At 36.4% G+C, this 26783-nt stretch overlaps 1 protein-coding gene across 1 annotated transcript in view; it reads right to left on the reverse strand.

Moving 5' to 3' along the window:
- The window catches only part of LOC144439904 (uncharacterized), a 144919-nt gene that overhangs the window by 98487 nt on the left and 19649 nt on the right, over positions 1–26783 (reverse strand). The window contains exons 3-19 of the mRNA XM_078129136.1: positions 14399–14486; positions 13597–13834; positions 12238–12370; positions 11942–12075; positions 11253–11450; positions 10196–10306; positions 9001–9216; positions 8338–8484; positions 8068–8230; positions 7078–7356; positions 6103–6231; positions 5391–5575; positions 3494–3724; positions 2726–2833; positions 1869–2066; positions 1184–1390; positions 559–696 (exon numbers count right to left, since the gene is read on the reverse strand). Coding sequence (XP_077985262.1) covers positions 559–696; positions 1184–1390; positions 1869–2066; positions 2726–2833; positions 3494–3724; positions 5391–5575; positions 6103–6231; positions 7078–7356; positions 8068–8230; positions 8338–8484; positions 9001–9216; positions 10196–10306; positions 11253–11450; positions 11942–12075; positions 12238–12370; positions 13597–13834; positions 14399–14486 — 2903 coding nt within the window. The remainder of the gene's footprint in view (positions 1–558; positions 697–1183; positions 1391–1868; positions 2067–2725; positions 2834–3493; positions 3725–5390; positions 5576–6102; positions 6232–7077; positions 7357–8067; positions 8231–8337; positions 8485–9000; positions 9217–10195; positions 10307–11252; positions 11451–11941; positions 12076–12237; positions 12371–13596; positions 13835–14398; positions 14487–26783) is intronic.

Genomic DNA, 26783 nt, shown 5'->3' on the forward strand with positions numbered 1-26783 from the left:
CATCATACAATAGACAGCCGTTTTTGATATAGCATACTATGGCTATACAGTAATAGTTCAACTCTTTCACCATGTTCCAACAGATATGGGTTTGGTTTGGAATAGACCCTGCCATTGTCAAGCATGCAACTGTTAGTGTTTGTGACTGCAAAGTTAGCTCATGTGCATGTTACCATGGCTTCAAACCTTCTCAGTACTGTGGTGATCAACTTCAAATTCAAGTTTGCATTTGGATTAATATGAATATATCTATCATAATTTTGATTTATCAGCATCTATAGGCCATTCAAGACTGCAAACAAAAAATTGAGAATACAGCGCCCTCGCTCTCATTGGGGGTATCATCACCTCACAGTACCATTTCTTAAGAGCTTTGCCCCTTAGCATTCTGTAGAAGTGTAAATCAGGGAGTTTTTTTCATATTGTTCAGACATTGAGGCAAGCAGCAGTGCTTTATGATTAACTGAGTAACCTATACCATGTATACCCCCAATTTACACACAGACAGGAAGTAGAGCGCCACCATGGCAAATTTTGGAAAGGCCAATTACAACATACCTGTTGCCCAAGTACAGTAGTGACCTAATGGACACTCAGAGCATTCCTCAGCAGATATTAGATTGGTTGCACTTGTATATGTACCAGGTGGACATGGATATTGGTCATTTGTAATAGTTCCATTTGGACAGTAGTAACCTGCAATAGGGGAGAATATTAAATTATTATGAACAGCGCCCTCACAGGACCATGGTGGGACCAAATAATACCCAGTCATGTGGTCAAAATCTTTCAGGTGAGAATGACTATTACTGTGTGTATGACTGTGTGTGTGTTCATGTATGTTATTGTGTGACTTTTTCACATTTCAGGGTTTGAACACTGTTACGAAAATCGCATTGATTCATTTCTTACTTCATGGTTTTGCGCGCAAAGTTGTATTCACAGGTTTCCAATATAAAGAAGAAACCAAGATGTGTAGAAAGTAGGGGTGTCTTACCTATGGATATTTAGTTAGACCCTATGCATTTCAATTATCAATTATCAAAGGGATGGAAGAAACTAAACGTGTAGATTGTTGGGGCATCTTACCCACATTTTTATGCATAATTAGACAAACACTATACACTAACATTATCAGAGAGAAGGAAGAAACCAAAATGTACAGAAAGAAGGGGTGTTTTACCTTCTGCACATGGATGTGTACTATTAGATTCTCCAGACCATGGACAGGACCTGCCAGCATCACAAAGTCTGCAGTGATATTGATGTCCAGTTCTGGGGTCTGGGTTGTATGTCCCTGGTGGGCATTCTATTGGTGCTGTCCTAGGCTGCCCAGCACTACCATATGGACAATAGTGACCCACTGGACATTCAGTACATTGATCAGATGCTGAAAGAAATAATAACAATTGATTAACTTATTATCTCTGTTTGTACCTCAATTACTGACAAATATCACTCTGTGAGCTGGGCCAAAGTTTTGTTCAGGCCACTGAGGGCACTGTTTACTAGAGAGGTGTCTTATAGCAACACTATCAAATGATTTATTTTGAAATGACAGATGCTGCCAATAGAGGGTGCTAATTACTAGAAAGGTCTCTAATAAGTACAACACTACTAAAGTATTCCTTTGAAATGACAAATACTGTCCATAGAGGGTGCTATTTACTGGACAGGTGTCTGATTTGTGACAATCACTTTCAAATGAAAACCCTGCCAATAGAGGGCGCTATTTACTGGAAAGGGGTCTAATTGCAACAATATCACGTTGAAATGAAAACACTGCCAATAGAGGGAGCTATTTAGGGGAAAAGCCTCTTATCATAATAGGCAATTGAAGTGTTAAAGAGCACTTCTTTTCAACTTACAATTTAAACTCAGCTGATCACTAAATGTTCCTATAGGGCAAGCGTTCTGGGTACCGGACTCCTGACCCTCCAAGCAGTAAAATCCTGCAGGACAGGGAGGACCTTCATAGTCACTGGCAGAAGGACAATAGTGACCTTCTGGACAGACCTTACAGAATGATTCTGATGTAGCGTTGGGTTGGTCATTGTATGTACCACCTGTGGAACAAAATATATCACAAATCATCCATTTTAAAAGAAAATTATATATAAAAGAAGCATAAATAATTCATTTCAATCAAAATGGTGCATTTAAAGTACAATCTCTAGCATTTCATCAGGTATTTTACAACGCTTATCCATCCATGATAGTACAAATCATGGAATTGCATGAATTTTTACCAAAGTGCCTTTCTCTACTACCAGAGTTCTAAATCTGTCAGAAAAAAACTACCCAATAGTACAAACAGAAAATCCTTGGTATATACTACACCTATGATACACATGGTTATACATCAAAGTCTTAATACAACGTGTATACAATATCAGTACGCTCAGACCACGATATAATCAACAGATCTTACATATTCAGACAAAAGATTATCAATAAATGTCCCATCCACATTCTGGTCATCACAAAGACAAAAGATTGTATAGTTGGGCCACTGGGGGCACTGTTCTGAGGTAGTATTTGGACCATAATATTAATATCATGTTCTGGTTATCAGAAAGACAAAAGATTGTATAGTTTGGTCACTAGGGGGTGCTGTTCAGAGGTAGCATTTCAACCACAATTGCGGGCCATGGTATGAATTCTAGTAATTGCATACTTCTGCCTCCTTTAGAGAAAAATCTGACATAAAGAGATTTATACCTACCAGGACAAGGAAATCTTGTAGCATATGATGTTCCTTGTAAACAGTAATGTCCAACGGGACACGGTTTGTCTTCATATTGGTATTCGCCTGGACCAAGACAGTAGTAACCTAGCAACAATAAATTAACATATTTTTTAATACTCAATACATGTACACTAGCTGTAACTGGCTTTTTTTTTCAATCAGACAACCAACAATATATTCACTGAAAATTGTTGGAATACAAATAACTGAACACTGTCCATACTAATTAGAGGTTGATTTTATCCATAAGTAGTATATAATAACAGGTTGAAAACATGGTTACATTGAGGGCGCTGTTCACAGTGTATGATATTACAAGTACATCTATTGAATCTTGTTTCCAGTTATAGGTCATACAGCTTTGATATACAGGGCAGAATAATAAAGTGAAAGATTTCAAGGTATGTGAGACAATCAATAAATCAATTAATCAATCAATCAATCAATCAATCAATCAATCAAGTTATTTATAAAGCACTCGTATCTAATACTAAGTAAAGGCGTTGCACAATTACATATACATGTTGAAAGCTTTGCTGAAGTTATGTTTTAAGGTTCTTCCTAAAAGAACAAGCTGTGGGCTTTTGACGTATTTCCAGTGGCAAAGTGTTCTAGAGGCGAGATGCTGCACACGAAAAAAACGCGCCCGTCAAATGAAATGAGTCTATATACTTTGGCTTGTGGAGAAGACATTTGTCTGCGGAACAAAGTCTGAGACAAAATAAAATACAGTATTACACTTACCAGCAGGACACACAATACAGTCTATTTGACTTTTAGAGCCATTATTTGGGTTGTATGTACCAGTAGGGCAAGAGTAGAAGTTTGTACCGTCACAGTATCCACCTCTCTCACATAGTCCATCGGCTGGTGTTGGTGATGTGGACGCCTCAGGGCATATATAGCCACTGTGACACTTACTACATTTAATGGAACCAGCCTGTGACCAACTACCGGGAAGACACTCAACAGGAACTGTAATACAATTATGAGATCTGTTATTTTCACTATCAATGTCTGAAGTTATTGGACAATATTTTTCATTGCATAACTGATAGCTTACATAAACATGTACCAATAGCTTTAGTGTGTGTCTGAGTTTACCAATAGCTAGTTTTCCATAGTAGTATGTCTCATTCCTGAGTTTACCAATAGCTAGTTTTCCACAGTAGTATTTATATAATTGCTGAGTTTACCAATAGCTAGTTTTCCACAGTAGTATTTGTTTCATTGCTGAGTTTGCCAATGGCTAGTTTTCCACAGTAGTATTTGTTTCATTGCTGAGTTTACCAATAGCTAGTTTTCCACAGTAGTATTTATATAATTGCTGAGTTTACCATAGCTAGTTTTCCACAGTAGTATTTGTTTCATTGCTGAGTTTACCAATAGCTAGATTTCCACAGTAGTATTTGTTTCATTGCTGAGTTTACCAATAGCTAGTTTTCCACAGTAGTATTTATATAATTGCTGAGTTTACCATAGCTAGTTTTCCACAGTAGTATTTGTTTCATTGCTGAGTTTACCAATAGCTAGTTTTCCACAGTAGTATTTATTTAATTGCCGAGTTCACCATAGCTAGTTTTCCACAGTAGTATTTGTTTCATTGCTGAGTTTACCATAGCTAGTTTTCCACAGTAGTATTTGTTTCGTTGCTGAGTTTACCAATAGCTAGTTTTCCACAGTAGTATTTATTTAATTGCCGAGTTCACCATAGCTAGTTTTCCACAGTAGTATTTGTTTCATTGCTGAGTTTACCAATAGCTAGTTTTCCACAGTAGTATTTGTTTCATTGCCGAGTTCACCATAGCTAGTTTTCCACAGTAGTATTTATTTCATTGCTGAGTTTACCAATAGCTAGTTTTCCACAGTAGTATTTATTTCATTGCTGAGTTTGCCAATAGCTTGATTAGTATGTTTTTCATTGCAGCTTTAATTTGTGTCTTTCTGAGTTTGCCAATAGCTGAATTTCCACAGTAGTATGTGTTTTAATACATACATGTATATAGTGTTTTATTTACCCAAAAGCACAAATGAACATTACAGATACACATACAAAAATACTATTTCGTGGGTAAATAGGGGAATCGGGATTTAGCTTACAGCTATTCAAGCCTGTCCCCTACATAAGATATACTTTATGTGTGTGTGTGTGTGTGTGTGTGTGTGTGTGTGTGTGTGTGTGTGAGTGTGTGTGTGTGTATGTGTGTGTACGTGTATACTTGTATGTGTGTATGCATGTATGTATGCATGTATGTATGTATGTATGTATGTATGTATGTATGTAGGTATGTATGTATGTATGTATGTATGTATGTATGTATGTCTGTATGTATGTATGTATGTATGTATGTATGTATGTATGTATGTATGTATGTATGTATGTATGTATGTGTGTATGTGTGTATGTGTGTATGTGTGTATGTATGTATGTATGTATGTATGAATGTATACTAGTAACAGTGGGTTTAGTTTGTGTCTGAGTTTGCCAATGGTTTAATTCCCATAGTTGTATGTGTTTCAATACGTAAGATTTACAGGAGAAATCAAGATGCCTTTCACTTATGAGACAAGATGCTCTTTACACACATGCATAACGACAACTTCAAAAGCAAATGAAACAATTCTATACGATTCACTGTACCTTCTCGATCTGAGCATTCATAACCGGCTTCACATATAGTACAGTTGGGAGCGACAGGACCACTGTAATAACCCTGTGAACATATTTTAGGCCCTTGAACTGTAGAGGGACAGTAGTAACCAGGGTTACATTCAGTACACAGCGATTGTCTACCAAATGAATAGGTACCTGGTGCACACTCAGTCCTGTAAATAACAATATACACAATTAATCAATTATCAAAACTCCATCATGCCCTAATTTTTTAACTTCTGATAACTATCGTCGTTTGGATTACAATAAAGTGAGGGATAAAATGACGATGAGAATTGTTGACAACTTACGGCCATTCTTCAACACTTGCAGCTTTTTCTTGGAAAATTTTGAGAAATTTCATTTACAGAAAGTATGTGACTAGTTGAGAAAACTTTTTTTTTTTCAATTTTCTGCAAGCTGACTGTTAATATCTGAATTTGCAAGCTACAGTTGACCACTAGAGAGCAGTATACCAAAGCTGATGAATGTTTGCTCCAGTTGACTACTGGGGCTGTATACAAAGCTGATGAATGTTTGCTACAATTGACCACTAGAGGGCAGTATAACACGCTGATGAATGGTGGCTGGTCAAAAAATTATATCTCCCCAGGGAAGTGTTTACTATGAGAGTTACTCTATACACAAAGAAGTATCAAAGGCCAAAGGTCAAAGCTCAGAGTTCACTTTATGTACTTACCCATCAGCTACATCTCTGTTAGGACATTCATAGCCAGCTGCACAAGCATAACATCGTGATTGGTTACCCACAGAATAATAACCATCGATGCACTCAATCTCATCATTACGATTGGTATATGGACACATACTGAAAGGTTAAAGGTCAAGTGGACAATTAAATCATGATTGGTCAACAGACACGATACTCAGAGTGCAAAGGTCAAATTAGTATTTTAATTACTATGATTGGTGAATGGACATATATTGAAAGCTTTATGATTGTAACCAGATCTTGATGCATGGCCTTACTTATATATGCATATATACAGACATGGCCTGAGAACCCAAAAGGGACTGTATACAACCCATAACACCAAAGTAAAACATTTTCTGTATGTACTACAATTGTTTATAACATCCACATCAAGTGTAAAAATATACTGTTTCATTTGCTAATTGACCACATTAGAAAGGCCACACACCAGGCTTGTAAATAAACAAATTGAAACGGTATACTTTTACGCTTGATATGAATGCTATAAATGAGTGTAGCACATAGAGAAAGTGCTTTACTTCAGTGTTAGTCATTGTAATATGAATGCTATAAATGAGTGTAGCACATAGAGAAAGTGCTTTACTTCAGTGTTACTAGTTGTAATATGAATGCTATAAATAAGTGTAACAGAGAATATGCTTTACTTTAGTGTTACCTGTTGTAATATGAATGGTATAAACGAGTGTAGCTCATAGAGAAAGTGCTTTACTGCAGTGTTACTTGCTGTAATACGAATGCTATAAATGAGTGTAATACAGAGAAAGTGCTTTACTTCAATGTTACTGGTTGTATATATGTGTGTGTGTGTGTGTGTGTGTGTGTGTGTGTGTGTGTGTGTGTGTGTGTGTGTGTGTGTGTGTGTGTGTGTGTGTGTGTGTGTGTGTGTGCGTGTGCGCGCAGACATGGCGTTGTAAGGTTAATAATAAATTGTTCACTCACTATCCTGGTTTACATCCTGTACATGCCGTTTGTTGTCCAGTTGAGTACGTTCCAGGTTGACATTGTTGCTGGTAGTCACTATCTGTATAAGGACAGGCATACCCTGCCGGACAACTGATGCATGCCACACTCTGAGATGTACTGTATTCCCCAGCTTCACAAACCCGGATATTCTGGCCATCCGTACTGGGACATTCCTCACCAGCAGGACATATTGTGCACTCTGTAGCATTACTGGCAGAATATGTGCCTGGTTCACATTCTATCTCGTTGTCAGTTCTGTCAGGGAAAATTACGGCTAAATTATATTTCCTGTCATTTTTTTCTAGAATCTGTATCATAGATTCATAGTTCAATTTTTTAGAAATACTAGCAAGTATTACTGTTGGTTTGCTTGCAACCTCAGAACATCATTAGTACTTTCAGCAAAAATCTGACATGAGAAACAAAACATAACACACAGAATCTAAGACAACACACAGAATCTAAGACAACACACAGAATCTACCACGAAACACACAGAATCTAAGATAACACACAGAATCTCAGACAACATACAGAATCTACCATGAAACACAGAATGTAACACACACACAATGTAACACAATGCACAGAATCTAGCACAACACACAGAATCTAAGATAACACACAGAATCTAGTATGACACACAGAATCTAGCACAAGACAATGATTCTAAGATAACACAGAATCTAGCACGACACAGAATCTAACAAAACACACAGAATATAACACAACACACAGAATATAACACAACACAACACAACACAACACAGAAAGTAACACAACACATATTAGAAGCTAACACAACACAGAATCTAACAAAACACACAGAATCTAACATAACACACAGAATATAACACAACACAACACAACACAACACAACACAGAAAGTAACACAACACATATTAGAAGCTAACACAACACACAGAATATAACACAAATTTAAACAGACAAACTCTGGCTACTTACGTAGTACTTTCACAATAATAACCAGCTGAACAGATGGTACAGGATATGGCACTTCCTATTGAATAAGAACCTGGGGCACAAGCTGTCACACTGCCCCCTACAGGGCAGGCATAGCCAGGTGGACAGTCTGTACAGGAAGTAGCACCAGCATTGCTGTATTTACCTATAAGAAATATAAAGTAAGTAAAGATAACCTAGATTTATAGGAAGTTACAAAACACAACAATATATCGTAGCCTAGTATAAAAATTTACAATGTCTAGTACATACCTGATTCACATGGAGTCGGTGCTTGAGTGGCATCAGGACAAGCACTTCCTTCGGGACATTGTCGACAATTCTCATTCAATGGATCATCGTTGTACCAACCAGTGTTACATTTGACTGGTAAGACAGTTGTTACTGTACACTGATAACCTGTAATATAGCAAACAGTTTATTAGATTCTCTATAGCTTGATGAAACAATATCTATGACTTACTTGTCCATTTAAGGCGATAAATTGGTCCTTCTTTCCAAAAATATTTCAGACACTTTTGAAGCGGAAAAGAAATTGAATATGATATGTCATTACAGTCTTCAATGAACTCACACTTCTCTGGCAAGACCTAGAGAGGGAGTAACAACACATGTTTGGGTTGTCGGTGGCTGAGTGGTTAAACCACTTGCCTTTTACCAGTGGTCAGGGTTTGAACCCATTCAAGGTTTGATTAAATTTACCATGCTGTAAGTAAGAAATGTGTCGTTCAGTTTGACTCTACTGAACAACGCAGGTTTTCCCTGGGTACTCCGGTTTCCTCCTGCATTAACACTGAACCCATGAGGGATTGCCCTCACTGGACTTCTTGAGTGTTTATATACTTAAAGAACTATCCAGTATAAGTAAAGATTATCAAATTATTAGATTACTATCAAATCTACAATAAGCATTACCTGCTGGACACGGTTCACAGGCAGTTGCATACCCAGTTGAATAATACTTTGGATCACATGTAGTAACAGAAGATGTTGTACATTGCGAGCCTGCTGGACAATCAGTGCAAGACGTATCTGTGGCGGAATCTGCATAGTAACCACCGGGACATGCAATAGGAGCTGCAGCACCTGATGGACAATAGTTGCCAACACCGCAGTCTGTACATGTCATATCTGTAAGATTGAAAATCAGTATATGATACTCATACACACAATTCACACTTTTTAAGTTTCTATGGCTATGTGGAATATTTAAGAGTGTCGTCAATCTAAATCCATAAGGTATGTTGTGACAGGGTGTCTTCACATGCAGTGACAGGGTGCCCTCACATGTCGTGACACGATGCCCTCACATGCCATGACAGGGTGCCGTAACATGCTGTGATGCCATGAGAGAGTTCCCTCATATGCCGTGATAGGGTGCTCTCACATGCTGTGACGCCATGAGAGGGTTCCCTCACATGCCATGACGGGGTGTCCTCACACATCAGTCAACCCCTTTCATAGATAGATAGGGTAGGACAGTGAAGGCATAGCAAAACAACACATCTTACAATCTACATCAATCTTTAATATCCTTGAAATACTGAGATACAAAGTTTTTTATTTAAAATTTATATTTCAAAATTTTACACTCTTTCGGGAAGGGTGGGGCTGGAATACAATCTTACAGCATCAGTCTACATGTGATGGAGTAAATGCAAATTTCTTAAAATGCTTTTGATGTCCATTACTATGGTCAGCAAGGAACTCTACTATCTTGTGTAAATGAAAAAAATGGCATATCATCAAAGGTCTACAGTACTTGACTACAGTAACTCTCAGTTCCATATTTCTAAATAGCACTCCTAGTGTCCAACTATATTATTCTTTTGTTTTTTTCCATGATAGTATTGTGTGGGCTTTGCAAACATGACATGCTTGTTTGCCAAAACTACACAATCTTTTGTCTTTCTTATAACAGTGATACAGCCTTTTCAAACAGCACTCCTAGTGGCAAAAACTACACAATCTTTTGTCTTTCTTATAACAGTGATACAGCCTTTTCAAACAGCACTCCTAGTGGCAAAAACTACACATTCTTTTGTCTTTCTTATAACATGGCACATTCACTGTACAACAGGGAACCAAAATCGATTATAAGGTTACATACCTCCTTCAGCACTGTACTGTCCTGAACTACAAGCCGTTAAACTGGTTGATGTACATTCATAGCCAGCAGGACACAGTGTACAGTTCGTTGACCCTCCAACTGAATAAGTGCCTATAGAATAAATATCATGTTAGGTAAGATCATAACCACAACATCATAAAGGAATGATTACTTTCTTTGAAAAATGTTTTCTCAGTACCTGCAATAGTATTTTACCTCATACTAGAGGGTCAAAATAGAACAAGGTTGACTTATTCTCAGTACCTGCAATAGTATTTTACCTCATGCTAGAGGGTCAAAATAGAACAAGGTTAACTTATTCTCAGTACCTGCAATAGTATTTTACCTCATGCTAGAGGGTCAAAATAGAACAAGGTTGACTTATTCTCAGTACCTGCAATAGCATTTTACCTCATGGTAGAGGGTCAAAATAGAACAAGAAGGTTGACTTATTCTCAGTACCTGCAATAGCATTTTACCTCATGGTAGAGGGTCAAAATAGAACAAGGTTGACTTATTCTCAGTACCTGCAATAGCATTTTACCTCAAGCTAGGGGGTCAAAATAGAACAAGAAGGTCGACTCATTTTCACGCGCACCTATAGTAATGCATGTGAGGTGTGTGGAGTGAAGTTATGGTGTCGACCAGGAAATAGAAAGCAATTATTTTTATGATGCACCTAGGCAGTAATATTCTATTTCAGGTACCAAGAATTCATCAAACAGCCTTTCACATTGAAAACAACAAACACACATTGTATTTATAACCAAGATCACCATTTTTATCTTGGATTCAATCATTAGACTTTCAAAGTCTACGTACATCAGATTAAATGTTCACACATCTGGGATTCCATTCCTTTGTCACATGATTCCTATGATGAGTCATGTGACCAACCCAGGGCACAGCATGTGGACGAAAGCTTCACTTTTTGCTTTCACTAAATATGAATTGTGTGTAGTGTTTCAAAAGTTTAAATGTCTATGTTATTTGAATAGAAGTTGAAAGAGATTCAAAGACAACAGATAGCCTCTAGACTAACAGATAACGAACTGACCTGTAACACCGCTACAATCTTCCTGCAATGACGTCGTTGGACACCGATATCCAGATAGACACGATACACACGTTGCATCACCTTGAGCGGCGTACTCTCCAGCAACGCAGTCTATCGGGTCTTGTGTCGGATCAGTACAAGACTGACCAGCTGGACAAGGAAGACATGAAGTACGTGCCGGCTCTGCACTTATCTCATCTGGGAAACAAACACAGAATAAATTTTATCTTGAATGATAATGTGATTATCAGGTTGAGCACACTCAGGCACTTAGTCAGTTTATAATTTCTCTCCATTCATCTTTTTAGTTCAAGATCGCTGGTACATTCCATGAATCTAATCACCCTACGATTAAGATAGTGCAAACCTTGGTACGCCAAAATAATGTACTCTGCTTGTAGATCATGGAAGTCCATCAGACACACCACTCTACTGTGAGTTTCGTGTACCCAATTCATCCATTCTTGCAACCTACCAAGTTTGTCTGTCACACATTGTCCAGAGTTTTAGCAAAGCATAAGACAGGCAAACTTGGTAGGTTGATACAATTCACTTGTGACTTTATGCCATGAGACAGACAAACTTGGTAGGTTAATACAAGTCAGTTGTCACTTTATGCCAGTGCAGTACTGACAGAGCTGTGTGTATTTGAACAGGGTCTAGTGATTAAATCTAAATGTTAACCTTACCATTGGCACATCTGGTACAGTTGGAAGCACCAGCTAATGAAATATAACCTTTTGTACACTGAACGGGAGACTGGCTGGGGTCTGGACAAGCATAGCCTTGCTCACATATAGTACACTGGTCTGCACCAGATGAACTGAAACATAAAATTAAAAATTATGTAAATACAAGTACCACATGAAGTGAGACAAAGTGCAGGTAAGAGTAAATTCATGTACCAGATGAACTGATATACAACATTCAAATTTATGTAAATACATGTACGAGTTAATATCAGTTTATATATTTCGTAACTCACCTGTAAGTTCCAGCTTCACACCTGGTACATACCATTACACCTGCTGCACTGAAATAGCCAGCTGAGCATTCTGATTGGCTGTTACCATTAGGACACTCAGAACCAGCTGTGCATTGTGCACACGATATTTGTGCTGGAAATGAACACAACGAATCGTTAATTTTGAGACTTTGTATTATCTCCATATCCTGAATATACATGTACTAATATTGAACTTGGATTACATCACATTGCATCACATCACATCACATCACATCACATTGCATTACATCACATTGCATCGCATAACATCACATAACATCACATCACATCACATCGCATCACATCGCATAACATCACATTGCATTGCATTGCATCGCATTGCATCACATCACAAATCATATCAAACATCACCTACATGTATAACATCACAGTGTTTCAAATCAGTGTTTCACATCACATAACATCATTACATTAGTTTACATCACACCACATCTCATCACACTTAATTCCATCATATCATTTCACATATAGAATTCACACATATTACATAATAAATAATTTCACTCTCCACATCAAGTGATACATATAGACATGTAAATCTAAGTTCAACATTCCCTTTTCAATTTGCTGGCTTAGTGTCAGCCCAGTGTTAGCACTGTGCTATCCATTTAACCCTTCCAGTCAATAGCATTGTTATTGTCATCAAGCAAGGTCACATGTTTATATTGATATAGCGTAATGCTGGCACGCGATTTAGGTGTAGGCATTATCCCTCCAAGTTCCAGTTGCTAAAACATACATGTACTAGTGAGGTGCGTAATAGTGCCAGCCTAGTGTTAGGTCTAAACTACTCCATTATGATATCAGATGCGAGCACAGCTGGCAAGTGAATCTTAACTGTACTGTACTGCTAACTTGATATTAGCACAGAGCTGAGGCAAACATTAACCCTTCGAGCTGCTAACAAATACTGGTGTGGTGCTAGTGCCAGCATAGTGTTAGCACTGAGCTAACCCGATACTATCAGATACACACTACACTGCACTGCACTGCGCTGCACTGAAAGCCTGAATGAGATGTTAACACAAAGCTGGTTGCTAACACATACTAGTGAGGTGCTAGTGCCAGCCTAGTGTTAGCTCTGAACTAACCCAATACTATCTGATGCAAACCTAGTTAGCAAGCCATTCTTAACTGTACTATACTGCTAGCCTGATGTTAACACAGAGCTGGTGCAAACATTAACCCTTCCAGTTGCTAACACATACTGGTGAGGTGCTAGTGCCAGCGTAGTGTTAGCACTGAACTACCCCAATACTATCAGAAGCAAACCTAGTTGGCAAGCCATTCTTAAACTGTGCTGTAAAGTCCACATACCTTCAGTGTCTGTATAGTAGCCATCTTCACACTGTGTTGGCTCTGACATTCCATTATACGGACATTTATAACCAGCAGGACATGCAGTACAATCTGTGCTACCATTGTTAGCAAAGTAACCTTGTCCACATTCTGTTAGACTTCCGAGGGCTAGTCCATCAATACCACACATAAACCCTCCTAGACACAACTCGCAGTATTCAGCCCCTGCACTACTAAAGGTACCAGCTGAACAATCCTAAAATAATAAAAATAGTGAAATAAATTAATTTACCCATTATTACTTTGTCATAATGTTAAACATTGGGCTTATGGATGATTTTGGATCATAGCCTCCATGTGCATTTCAAGGGAGCAATTTCTTCAGAAGTTTGTACCAGTGCCCTCAGTGGCCAACAGCGCCCTCAGTGGCCAAATAGTAATTTGTGTATGATTGTGTTTCACTTCGATATGTTTGTACATCCAATTACATTTAATGTGTACAGAAAGTCTAATATGCTAATATTCTACTTTCTTCTAAGTTCTATACAGCCAACAAAGAATTTTAAAAAATATTATGAACCAGATAGACATATGCTATGCAATACACGGATGCACTCTATACAAATATTGTACACAATCATACAGATACTGTGGACTGTTTTAGTTGATTTTATTTAGTTGAATATCCAAAATACCAAAATAATGCATTACTGTGTTGTTTAATTTTCATAATATTCATGGCCGAATAATAACTGAAAGATTTGCATAAATTAAATTCCATACAACCAATCAGATTACTTGAATGGGACCTGATACACACCTGGCAATCTGCTTCTTCATCTTGTGTTGTTTGATCATTGTAAGTACCCGCAGGACAAGGTGTCATTGCATTACTTCCACCAAGACAACTAAAAAGTAATGATAAAAAATAAAATACTGATAAAAAAAAGCTCTTTCATTTCAAATAATAAATAATCACAGAAATCTAAAGTATTATCTGTGAGGTTTAGTAACAACAATTAATAATCCGTTGAATGTAAGGAAACTTTTTAAGCATGTATGTAACAATTATGGCTTCAGCTGTAATAGTTCTTACAAATTAAGGGTTAGATTAATAGCTTAGTGTAGGACAAAAAACTAAATTCTTTTACTTTCGGGGTGGGGGAGGGGGGAGGGGTTGAGCCATTTTAGTTCTCATCCAACAAAATTGATTTTACTTTTAATGAATGTTTTATACCCCTAAATGTAAATATTGATAAAAAAAAAATGTCGTCAAATTGAGAAATAAGAAGAATTTTCACTATAGTAAATGCATGACACTAAAATAAAGTAAAGTGTTAACAAAAGAACGATTTTTTCATAACGGCTTTGTATTCATAGTAGTACATACTACTATATACTGATTTGAAATTGACTGTGTTGTCCGAAACATTTTCAATTTTAACCAATTTAGTTAGAAGGGGGTTGGGGAGGGGTGCGTGAAGCCGAACTAAAAGAATTTAGATTTTTATCCTACATTGAACTATTAATCTCACCACTAGAACCTGGGATTGAATTATGGGCCTTTAAAGGAATCCCACGTCATGCTATATACACATACGTCAATGATTATTCAATAGCACTTGAACATGACAATGTGATTGTACTGTAAGAGAATTCCAAGCTACTACTTAAGTTGTTCAACTTTGACCCCTAAATACCTTACTAGGTTTAAAGCAGCACCACAGCAACATAGCTCAATGGCAATCAATCAATCACCCATGTACATTTCACTACGAACTGCCTCTATTGTGCATAAGAACCGCCTCTATTGTGCAACCTACATTAATGGTGGACACTGCCTGCTTTTTTTATTATCATTTCACCTGATATCACAATTCACACTGATCGTTAAAAGTACAGTAGAAATAGTAAACAACACACATCAATTCTGTGGTCGAATTTTAAGAATAGGTGACCCAGTTGGAGCAATACGTATAAGCACCATTGACTATAGTCAGAGATATAAAGCTAAAAAATTTACCCAGAATTCTCGGAACCTGAAATAGAATATCACTGCCTAGGATATTGAACATCTATTTCTTGGTCAATACCATCACTTCCACTCCCCACGCTTCACGTACATTACTATGGGCACACTTGAAAATTGTAAGTCAACCTTCTTGTTCTATTTTGACCGTTCTGCATGAGGTAAAATGCTAGTATTACAGATACCAAAAATTGAAAAATGTCGAGTAATTCTTTTCAAAACTTTGAAGTGAAATAACCTGCAAACTTTCCTGAAGAATTAATTTCACTTATTTTGTTGGAAAACAAAAATTTGAAATAAGTAGGAGAGAAGAAACTGCAACACTGTAGCCATGTTCCCACATGGAATTTTGAATTGGTTAAAAATCATTAACCGAAGTCACTTCTCCTGTCCCTGTATGCATTACAGCTGGTTGGAACCAATTTAGTTGAATCAGTTTGAAACTGACACAAAAGGAAAACTAAATCTACTAATAATCTTTACTCATCTAAATAAACAATTCACTGATCAGTTTTCTTGTGCTAACATCAAAGCATTGCCGGACAGAACCTGTTAGTAAGTGTTACAAATAGGGAAGGTAAACAACTGAATTGGATTAATAACACTTGGCACAGTATTTTGAAATAGCAGAGACTTGTATTACACACCATCATGGTTTGATAAAAAGAACAGTTTTATGGCCTCTTTACATGTATGTGTGCATGAAATGCCAGGAGAATTTCAAGTTTGTTTGTAAAGGTGAATTTTCATGTAAAGATGCCATATAACTGTTCAGTGTTCTTATCAAATGATGGAATGTAATACAAAGTCTCTGTACCTCCAACATGCTGTGCTAAGTGTTATTAATCCAATTCATTTGTTTACTTTCCCTGTTTGTAACACTAACAGGTTCCGGTCAACTATCCTTCAATGATGTCAGCAGTTGTAACTGAATTGATTCAGTTTAAATCAATTCTGAATCAATTCAGGTGAGGACAGGGTTAATAAGTAATACTAACAAGACTAGTCAGGCAAAGTCTAACTCTGTAAGGTATATGCTGTGACGGGGCGCCCTCACACATCGGTCAGAGGAGACCAGTGAAGGTGGCACAACACCACAGTATCTTACAGTCTAGGTGTGACAATACCCTTATCATCTTTTAATCCTAGTTATCTCTGATCTAAATATAAAGTCAGTTGAGAATAGTAAATAAAAGAGATAAAAGACTCCATTCTTTACACAGACTGTTTACCAGCTACTTATCCAGTGATGAAAAGCACACTACTAGAGGACAGTTTTTCAATATTTGAACTGTTTGCATGACATAATTGATGAGTAATTTAGCAAATAACTTTATGTAACTACACTCACACTTAGGTGCAAAAAAAAATAATTATGTGTTTTCGATAATATGACCTCACAAAAATAGGGTAGATAAGTTGGAAAAAAAATTAGTTATCTTATCTTTTTTATTTTATTTTTTCATTTTACTTGTTTTGACTTTTGAAAAATATTGCTCCAAACTAAAAAAAATACTAAATGTCAGTCAGACCACTTCTGTGATAGTTTGATGAAATATGTTCAGACATTACCGGAAGAAGAAACAGACCTGCATGATGATCAAGAAGACAAAGAATTGGTCATATTTTGTTTTAAATGTTTAAAAATGTTTAGGGTTGTTGGCTTACACTCGGATTCGTCTGGTTATTGGAAAACACACATTTTTTTTTTGCCTTAGAATAAATTAATGGGTCAGTGTGCCTACATTGAAGGGCAAACTGAGCTATTAATAAGTACAGACACTATCTACATTATCAACCTACATTATCACACATCTACATTATCACACACCTACATTATCTGATACCTTCTACATTATCTGACAGCTACATTATCACACACCTACATTATCTGACACCTACATTATCACACACCTACATTATCTGACACCTACATTTAATCTGACACCTATATTATCACACACCTACATTATCACACACCTACATTATCACACACCTACATTTAATCTGACACCTACATTATCACACACCTACATTATCTGACACCTACATTATCACACACCTACATTATCTGACACCTACATTTAATCTGACTCCTACATTATCACACACCTACATTATCCGACATCTACATTATCACACACCTACATTATCTGACACCTACATTATCTGACACCTTCTACATTATCTGACAGCTACATTATCTGACACCTACATTATCTGACACCTACATTATCACACACCTACATTATCTGACACCTACATTTAATCTGACACCTACATTATCACACACCTACATTATCTGACACCTACATTTAATCTGATACCGACATTATCACACACCTACATTATCTGACACCTACATTTAATCTGATACCGACATTATCACACACCTACGTTATCTGACACCTACATTATCACACACCTACATTATCACACACCTACATTATCACACACCTACATTATCACACACCTACATTATCTGACACCTACATATTCTGACACCTTCTACATTATCAGATAGTTTCTTTATTATCCAACTTTCTCTCCTAGAAACAGCAATGTATTGGTAGAACACATACCAATCACAATTGTACTTAAACGCTGTCGACACACAGCGATTTCACACTCAGATCCAAACTTCACTTTGTAAGGGTTGGAGAAACACAAAAGACATAGCCAGACATAAAACACAATAAGAGAAGGTTGTATTTCTGTATTTATTGACTCAAAGTGGTCGTTATTATTCGGTTACCTACATACCAGATGTACAACAACACACATTTACAATTGTGTGTAATGTAATTACTATACAGTGCACGTGTTTACCTTTCTCACTACGCCATTTAATTGGCTTTTTATTGCAAATAACAGAAATGGGACACAGACCTTATTCTCTACTCAAACTTTCAAGTCAGCAAACTTTTAGTCTGTCGGTACAACATGACAAGGCGCCCTCACATATCGGTCAACTCCTCTGAGAGGAGGGTGGAACGACAACACGAGGTATCTTACGGTCTGCTACATTTGTAGCAAACTTTCAGTTCAGAGAGTTATTGTGTTTACTTTTGTTTTATATCCAAATATATTTATTTTATTCGGTCATAAACATACCCAATTATTTCTTGCAACTAATGATTAGTATGTCAGAATCCAAACATATCATAAAATTATTTTTTGATGCCATTAGAACACAATAATCCCCATCATAACGTCCCTACAAGTACAATACTGCTCAACTATCTACGTCACAGAGAGCTGACATGGCATTTCACCATGACAACTGTCACAAAAGTGAAGTCCAACTTACAAGTCTGTAATCATGGTAATAAGTACATTACTATACAAATATCAATTCTCCAGTTAAACACTTGATATTTATAACTGTTTATATTACTGACTTGCTATGTAGGTTGTTTGTCAGAGCTGTAGAAAAACTTTGATTCAGAACAAATAAATAATCCCATATAATCCTTGTTAAGATTAACACTAATGCAGTCACCAAGGATTGAAACATGGGCCTTTAAAGTCTTGTGAGTCAATCCAATGGGGTCATTTTTTTGTTCAGGACAAAAAATTGGGCAGTGGAAAAATAGACATCAAAAATAAATAGGCTGAATTGGCCATTTACCAAATTGATTAACTAAGTAGACAAACACTGGCTTAGTCTAGTTCCTGAAAACAGTAAAGTATCACTACGATTTATACTTCCATTCACAATACAGTCAAAGTTGTTACTCTAGAAGTCCTGAGATGCATGAGATGCAATGTAAAATTCATCCACAGCCACCCACACAGTCATTAACATCATGTGTTTGTTAATCAATCACAAAATTCTAACCAATAACACAGTCCCTAATAAAGTTAGTGTTTATTGGGGGCAGTTATGTCCAAATATGGTATATTTATACTTATACACTGCTGTTTATGACACAATAAGTTATAACAGTTGGGGTTCACTGATTGGACGAACATTTTTTTGTACTAATTGAGGGACATTGAGAAACCATGTTGGCATCCAGATTAACACTGGCTTGGAATTCCATACCATCCTAGAGAACAAAACAGACTATATAACCTGGTGATCACTTTTTGTTAACTACACAGACTCCATGCTATCATACCAGGTGTGTAAAACCATAGACAGATGGTGGTGGAGGGTCTAATGTAAAACTAATATGAAATCCATGCAGTCCTATATAGGATACTAGTATGTACAACAATATTGAAACCGTGCAGGGAATAAAAGGTCTAGTTTTGGAATCCATGCAATCAAAAGTGTGTCATTTTGTAACACTTAAGATCAGACTGACAGATTTAGAGCTTTTGAGAAAGTAGTAGTAGTGCACTGTAGAATATATTATCACTGTTATAGTGGACAACCATTGGATAAGAAGGTCATGCACCTACATAACATTTATCACTAGGGGCAACCAATGACAACAACAACAATAACTGACTAAGCATGTGTCGTGACACCTTTGTGAAGAAGTGTACAATGGCAAATTGTTCTTAAATGGTGCTAACTTGGGCTGTCTCTAAATAGAGTATATGTGGCTGTCACTACCTTGAATAAGTTGAACAAAAGTGGTCAGAAAGGAGTTTTTCATCATTCATGGGGTCTTCTTTGTCCAAGAATTTTTCACAGCCCTATTTTCATGTCCTATCGTTTATATTCTGACTTCATCAGATCATACACACAGTGTGTAAGACATTGTTGTATAAACCAGTCCAACTCTAATTGGGTTATGGTGATCAGATCTATTATATTATTCTGCATGAAACCAATATTCAACACATCCCCCTAGTCTGTAAAATATCACCTTCACACCACACTGTTAGCTACCACTCACTAGTCTGTAAGATACGACATTCGTGCCACAAAGTGACACTATCAGCTACCACTCACTAGTCTTCAGATACGACATTCATTCGTGCCACAAAGTTACACTATCAGCTACCAGTCACTAGTCTAAGATACGACATTCGTGCCACAAAGTGACACTATCAGCTACCACTCACTAGTCTTCAGATACGACATTCATTCGTGCCACAAAGTTACACTATCAGCTACCAGTCACTAGTCTAAGATACGACATTCATTTGTGCCACAAAGTTACACTATCAGCTACCACTCACTAGTCTGTAAGATACGACATTCATGCCACAAAGTTACACTATCAGCTACCAGTCACTAGTCTGTAAGATACGACATTCATTCATGCCACAAAGTGATACTATCAGCTACTACTCACTAGTCTGTAAGATACAACATTCATGCTTCAAAGTGACACACTATCATAGCATCAGCTACCACTCACTAGTCTGTACGGTATGACATCTACACATTCCCTAGAGCATCTCACTAACAGTCCATAACTAGACTAACTCTAGTCCACTCTGATATTCTTTGTGACAAACAATTATTCCTTTTTTATTCAAAGATTTATATTTTCTATGAGATAGTCACAGGTATGGAGTTCTGTGGACAAAAATCACATTGGGGCATAGTGAAATATAGAAGAAAAAACTGAATAAAAAAATAATAAAAGTGGCCATATGGATGAGGATTGGGTATTTATTTGGAAATTTTTTATTTATCATGGCTTCTCACTTGAAATATCAACATGAAACAACATAGACCAAGTCTGTGTCTGCAATGCAATACATTGCAAAAAGCCAAAAAAAAAATGTGTAAAATGTTTGTTATTGTACGTACAATAATAAACATTTTATAATCTTTTGCAATGTAGGACTTTGCATATGTTGACAAACACATACTTGTTCTATGTTGTTTCACATCGATTTTTCAAGTAGGAAGCCATGATAAAATTGTTTTATAAATCAAAATCCAAAAATAAATACCAAATTTTTATCGACATGACTACTTTGAAGTTCTTATTATTGGTACTTTTGAATCTTAGAAAACCACCTGAATCACTCGATTCATGGTAACATAATAACTCTAACAACAGTCACCTCACACTGTGATTCACAATTTTTCCCCACAAATTTACTCCTGTACAGTATTAAAGTAATTGACTGAATTTCTGGTGATCGAAACTTTTGCACTCACTTAAGTGGCTAACTTAACCTAGGACTCTGACCTATACTTTTTTTTAAATTATTCGTGTCGCATAAAAAGGATTGAATTTCTAATTTCAGATCATTTTGACCAAGTAAGATACTTGAATTTAATACTTCAACCCATCACTGTCAATCATATTTTTTTTAAATCTATCCGTGTCATATAAAAATAGATTGAATTTCTGATTATTGGTCATTTTGACCAAGGAAACTACATGAAATACTGCAGCCCATCGCTGTGAATCATATTTTTTTTTTTTTTTAAATCTACCACTGTAGAAAAGGGAATGAATAAAAAAGGATTGAATTTCTAATTTTCAGGTCATTTTGACCAAACAAGCTACTGAAGTTAAATTACTGTAGTCCATTGCTGTGAATCATAATTCATTTTAAAAAATCAACCACTGTAGCATTAAAAAGGATTGAATTATCTAATTTCAGATCATTTTGACCAAGCAAGCTATTGAAGTTCAATCACAATTAATTTTTTAAAAATCTACCACTGTAGCATAAAAACGGATTGAATTTCTAATTTCAGGTCATTTGGACCCATTAGCGCAAACCACGGCTGGTTTTACGGCAACGTTCTTAACGAGCCTCCCACAGAAATAATAATATTATTTAGAAATAATAACTGTGGCTTGTGACCAAGCAAGATCCAATGTACTTGCATACTGCAACCCATCGCTGTGAATCTAAATTTATTTTTTTTATCTACCACTGTAGCATAAAAAACAGATTGAATTCCTAAAACTAGCAATCGATAAATTTGAATCAAAACATACTACTGAATTACCTAGCACCCGAGATTCATAATTTTAACCCAAATGTACTAATTAAGGACATTTAGACTCAGTACGAGTTAGTGAGCCACTAGGTATGTGTACTTAAACTGTCTAACATTTACCCAGCTTATATATGTCTATAATATCAACACACTGATCAAACACTTATTATAAATTGAAAGGTTCGTTTGTTTACTTTCCGCACTTTATTCAATATTCATCTGGTGTTCTGTAACTGTGGACAAATTAAATAACAAACGAAGCTTGTATGTGTTGAATAAAGAATTTTGATGTTTTAACTGATGAATAAAATCGATTTTTATCACTACTTTGGTGATCAGATAAAGAGATAGTTAAAATATCATGAAGTATTGGAATACATATGAACCTACATCGTAAATCTACACAAGCAACAGGTGGTTGGGTAGAGACTGTAAGATAGGTCCCTGTTGTTCAGCCCCTATCAGGTTTCTTTAAGTTTACATTTTCAATACCTTATTTACATCACACCACCTTACTTTCTATTTTTTTTAACAATACTCTCTGACATTGTTATATTTTCCAATGTAATAGTACCCCTTTGCTTAAAAGTATACATGTACATGTACAAAATGGGTCTTTTTTGTAAATTTTACAATGGAAATACACCAACATTATAAAAGTACATCATACAATACATGTATGTACATTTGTATACAATCTATGTGTTTATAATGTCTTGAATAAGTTGTCTGGCAGTGTGGTGGCAATTCTTTATTGTTGTTGTTTTTGTTTTTGTTGTTGTTGTTGTTGTTGTTGTGGTGGTGGTGGTGGTGGTGGTGGTGGTGTGACAATTCGTTGTTGTTGTTGTTGTTGTTGTTGTTACTGTTCTTGTGGTGTGACAATTTGTTGTTGTTGTTGTTGCTGTTGTTGCAGCTGCTGCTTATTTGTTGTTGGTTTTTTGTTTATTTCTATGTTTGTTTGTCTGAGAGCATAAAACCTTCAGAATCGAGGTAAATATAACAGCAAAGAAATCTTATATACATACATGTATATATGGCGTGAATTTCAAAGTACCTAATGATGTATGAATAACTCCCCTGATTATAGCTTTAGTTGAGATTACACCATTATTTCCTGCTTCTTACAACAAAAGCAAAGTGTTTCAAAACTTTTCTAATGACCATTATCCCATTTGAAAAATCAATTTTCCGTACTAAGTTAGTAGTCTCCAATTGTGTAGGTAGATGGTTGACATTAATTTCAAATGGTATTTATTCATTCACTGATACATTTTTAAGTGACTTACAAACACAGCTGCAAAAAAACTTGTAACTGTAATGCACAGGTCAGTGCAGGTTAAAAATGAAATACAAGACACTGTTTACTTTCAGAAAATTCTTGGCACTTGGCACTGTTGTTGCCATAACAACAATGGTGGCTAGCACAGATTTCAAAACACTCAGAAACTTCTTGGCATATCACCATTGTTGTTGCCATAACAACAGTGGCTAGCAAGGACTCCCACATGTTATGTTACATTTTCTGTAATTCTTCCCAAGTTACTTCATGCATTACACAGTGAATCGCACCTTGTACGCACTCAGTCATATTTGCATACTTTAGGATGAATGTCTAAGGATTGTTAGTTTTACGTTCCTTCGCAGTCCTATCACAGCATACCTTACAGACCAGCTGACTGTACTATATTAAGAGTGAATTTAACATATCGAGACAGAGAGATTGCTTTGATTTACTTTGATTGGCTAATTCTTTGCTAACCACAAAGCAGTGAATTCAGCCCTACTACTACTAGCCTACTAGAAGATGTATAATATACAGTCAGAAGTTCATTTTCATGTTATAAGCGTTGAACGGATACTCTTTAATTTATGATGAAATAATCCTGTAAGTCCATGTACAGATTAGATTAAGTAGAACTACTACCTGTTAGTGTTTATGTTGATTGAGTAGAACTTATAGTATCTAGGAGAGAAGCAAGCAGTTGTTTTATACAGTGCTGGGTTACTCTGATACCTTGGTTGTCTTGCTAGAACTTACAATTCTTAAACTCCTGAGGACCGAATTCAGCTGGGGTTAAATGTACATATACAAGTAGATATGAAAACAGTTGGCTGACAAGAGTTTTAGGAAAAAGGTGTCCTAGAACAAAAGAAAATTTCATCTCAGATCATGTCATTTTATACATGTAGCATGTAAAGAAGTTACAACCCATGAAAAAACACCGGTGCCCTTGCTTGCTCATGGTAAGCAGGAACAAGACAAGATTCATGCAAAGACATACAGTGTATTAAATTTATGCCAGTAACTTATCAAAAGTACAAACACCACACAAGTCTCCCTACCTTCTAACCCACACCCCCATCCCATAACTCTACATATTACAATATCAAGTTCAACTGTTAGTGTTAGTGTTACATGTACATTTTAAGTTAACCTACAGACATACCAAACTGATAACAGCATCATGTGAACCTACATCAGAGGCATCCACTGTTGTTGTTTGCGTCTGTTGAATTATTATTTGTAGCTGTAAATGTTGTCTTTGCATGAAGTAAATTTCCTTGGCTCACTTCATTCTCGCAAATGCATCAATTTTTTGCAGGTTGTAGTCAGGGGTGAACAAATCAACTGGTCCTGGGTCCGGGACTAGCGATTTTTTTGGGCGGACCAAACAAATTTTACCTTGTCTGGTCCATCGGACCAGTACCTTACTGTTAATAACTATGTTAAAAAGTCGTCTGAATATACAGATTCATAGAGTTAATGTTTAACATTAGCGGGACCTGGGACCACTAATTCTTTCAGCAGGACCACTGAATTTTTAAGGCGCTGGTCCAGGGACCACCAGTTCACAAAATGATTTGTTCACCCCTGTTAGTACATGTACATGTATAGCTCTCTGTGTGATCATTAACCCACTTGACAACAACTCCATAGAAGTAACAATCCTTATTTGCTCTGCCTATGTAGTTTCTAAACCATATCAGTAATCCATCACCCAAGAAGTTCAGTGAAGGAGGCCTGTCATGAGTTCAGAATTGAGTACTCAAGGAAAACCTGTGTCGCTTGATAGACAAACTGAGCAACAACACTGATCGTCTTACTTAGAGCATGGCAAATTTAATCAAACCCAGAAAGCACCAACCCTGACTATAATGTACGACAGAGGCAAGTGCTTAAACCACTCGGCCACCAACAACCGAAGTAGTCTCACACATCGAGATCAATACAAATTACTCTAAAAGTGATTGAGCAGTTTTACTACTGTCTAATTCACAATAAGGTTGTAAAATGTTTGCTATGCCACCACAACTACTGTGTATCTATGGGAGTATATGAGTACATACATGTAACCTCTGAAATATTTCTAACATAGAAATGACAATAAATAAATAGCCTGTTCCTGGGAGACACTAGTGGTTGTTAGAGCCTTCTACAAGTGTTATGTAAAGTTGACAATGTCTGCGGATGTAAGTACACAATGATGCATTGTATACTAACTTACACATGTATGTGTTTGTTTATTTTTCATGGTAACAATGCAAATACATTTGTCTTCTGGGGCAGAAAATGTTTATGTGGGTGTTATTACAACTGTGGAAACCAGACTGGATTAGGTTGAATTACGATCCAAAAATCAATCAATATCATAGAAAGTACATATAAATACTTGAATACTTGGGGAATAAAATCCTGTGTAACCTTTGTTGGTGAACAAAAACACGATTAGTGGTACAATATTCTAATACATGTATTTCTGGTGGGTTTTTTAAATAAGAAGGAACACAGAAATAAATCCCACATTTTTGGACCGAACTCATACAATTTGGCTTGTATGGTAAAATAACTAAAAACTTGCAGGACCGTCAGTGAAATGAAAGTAATTTACACAATTTGTTATGATTAGAACAATATAATTAATGTGAAATGAAATAGACAGTTGAAACTTTTATTGTTACTTTAATCACGAAAATTCCAACCTATTCTCAGTTAAAATCAAGACAAAAAATCAGGGGTCACCTTACAAATATTAAAGTAGAGGTCGAACTGTGATAAAAAATTAGCCATTCTAGAATCCAATATGGCCACCGAATACTGTATTGACTGTATAGAATCCAATATGGCCATCAAATACTGTATCAACTGTATAGAATCCAATATGGCCACCAATATTAACTGTATAGAATCCAATATGGCCACCAAATACTATATTATAGAGAATCCAATATGGCCACCAAATATTAACTGTATAGAATCCAATATGGCCACCGAATGAAAATGAAAGATCATCAATTTCCTTG

Source organism: Glandiceps talaboti, chromosome 9 (genome assembly GCF_964340395.1).
Source record: "Glandiceps talaboti chromosome 9, keGlaTala1.1, whole genome shotgun sequence".
Classification (NCBI taxonomy): Eukaryota; Metazoa; Hemichordata; class Enteropneusta; family Spengelidae; genus Glandiceps; species Glandiceps talaboti.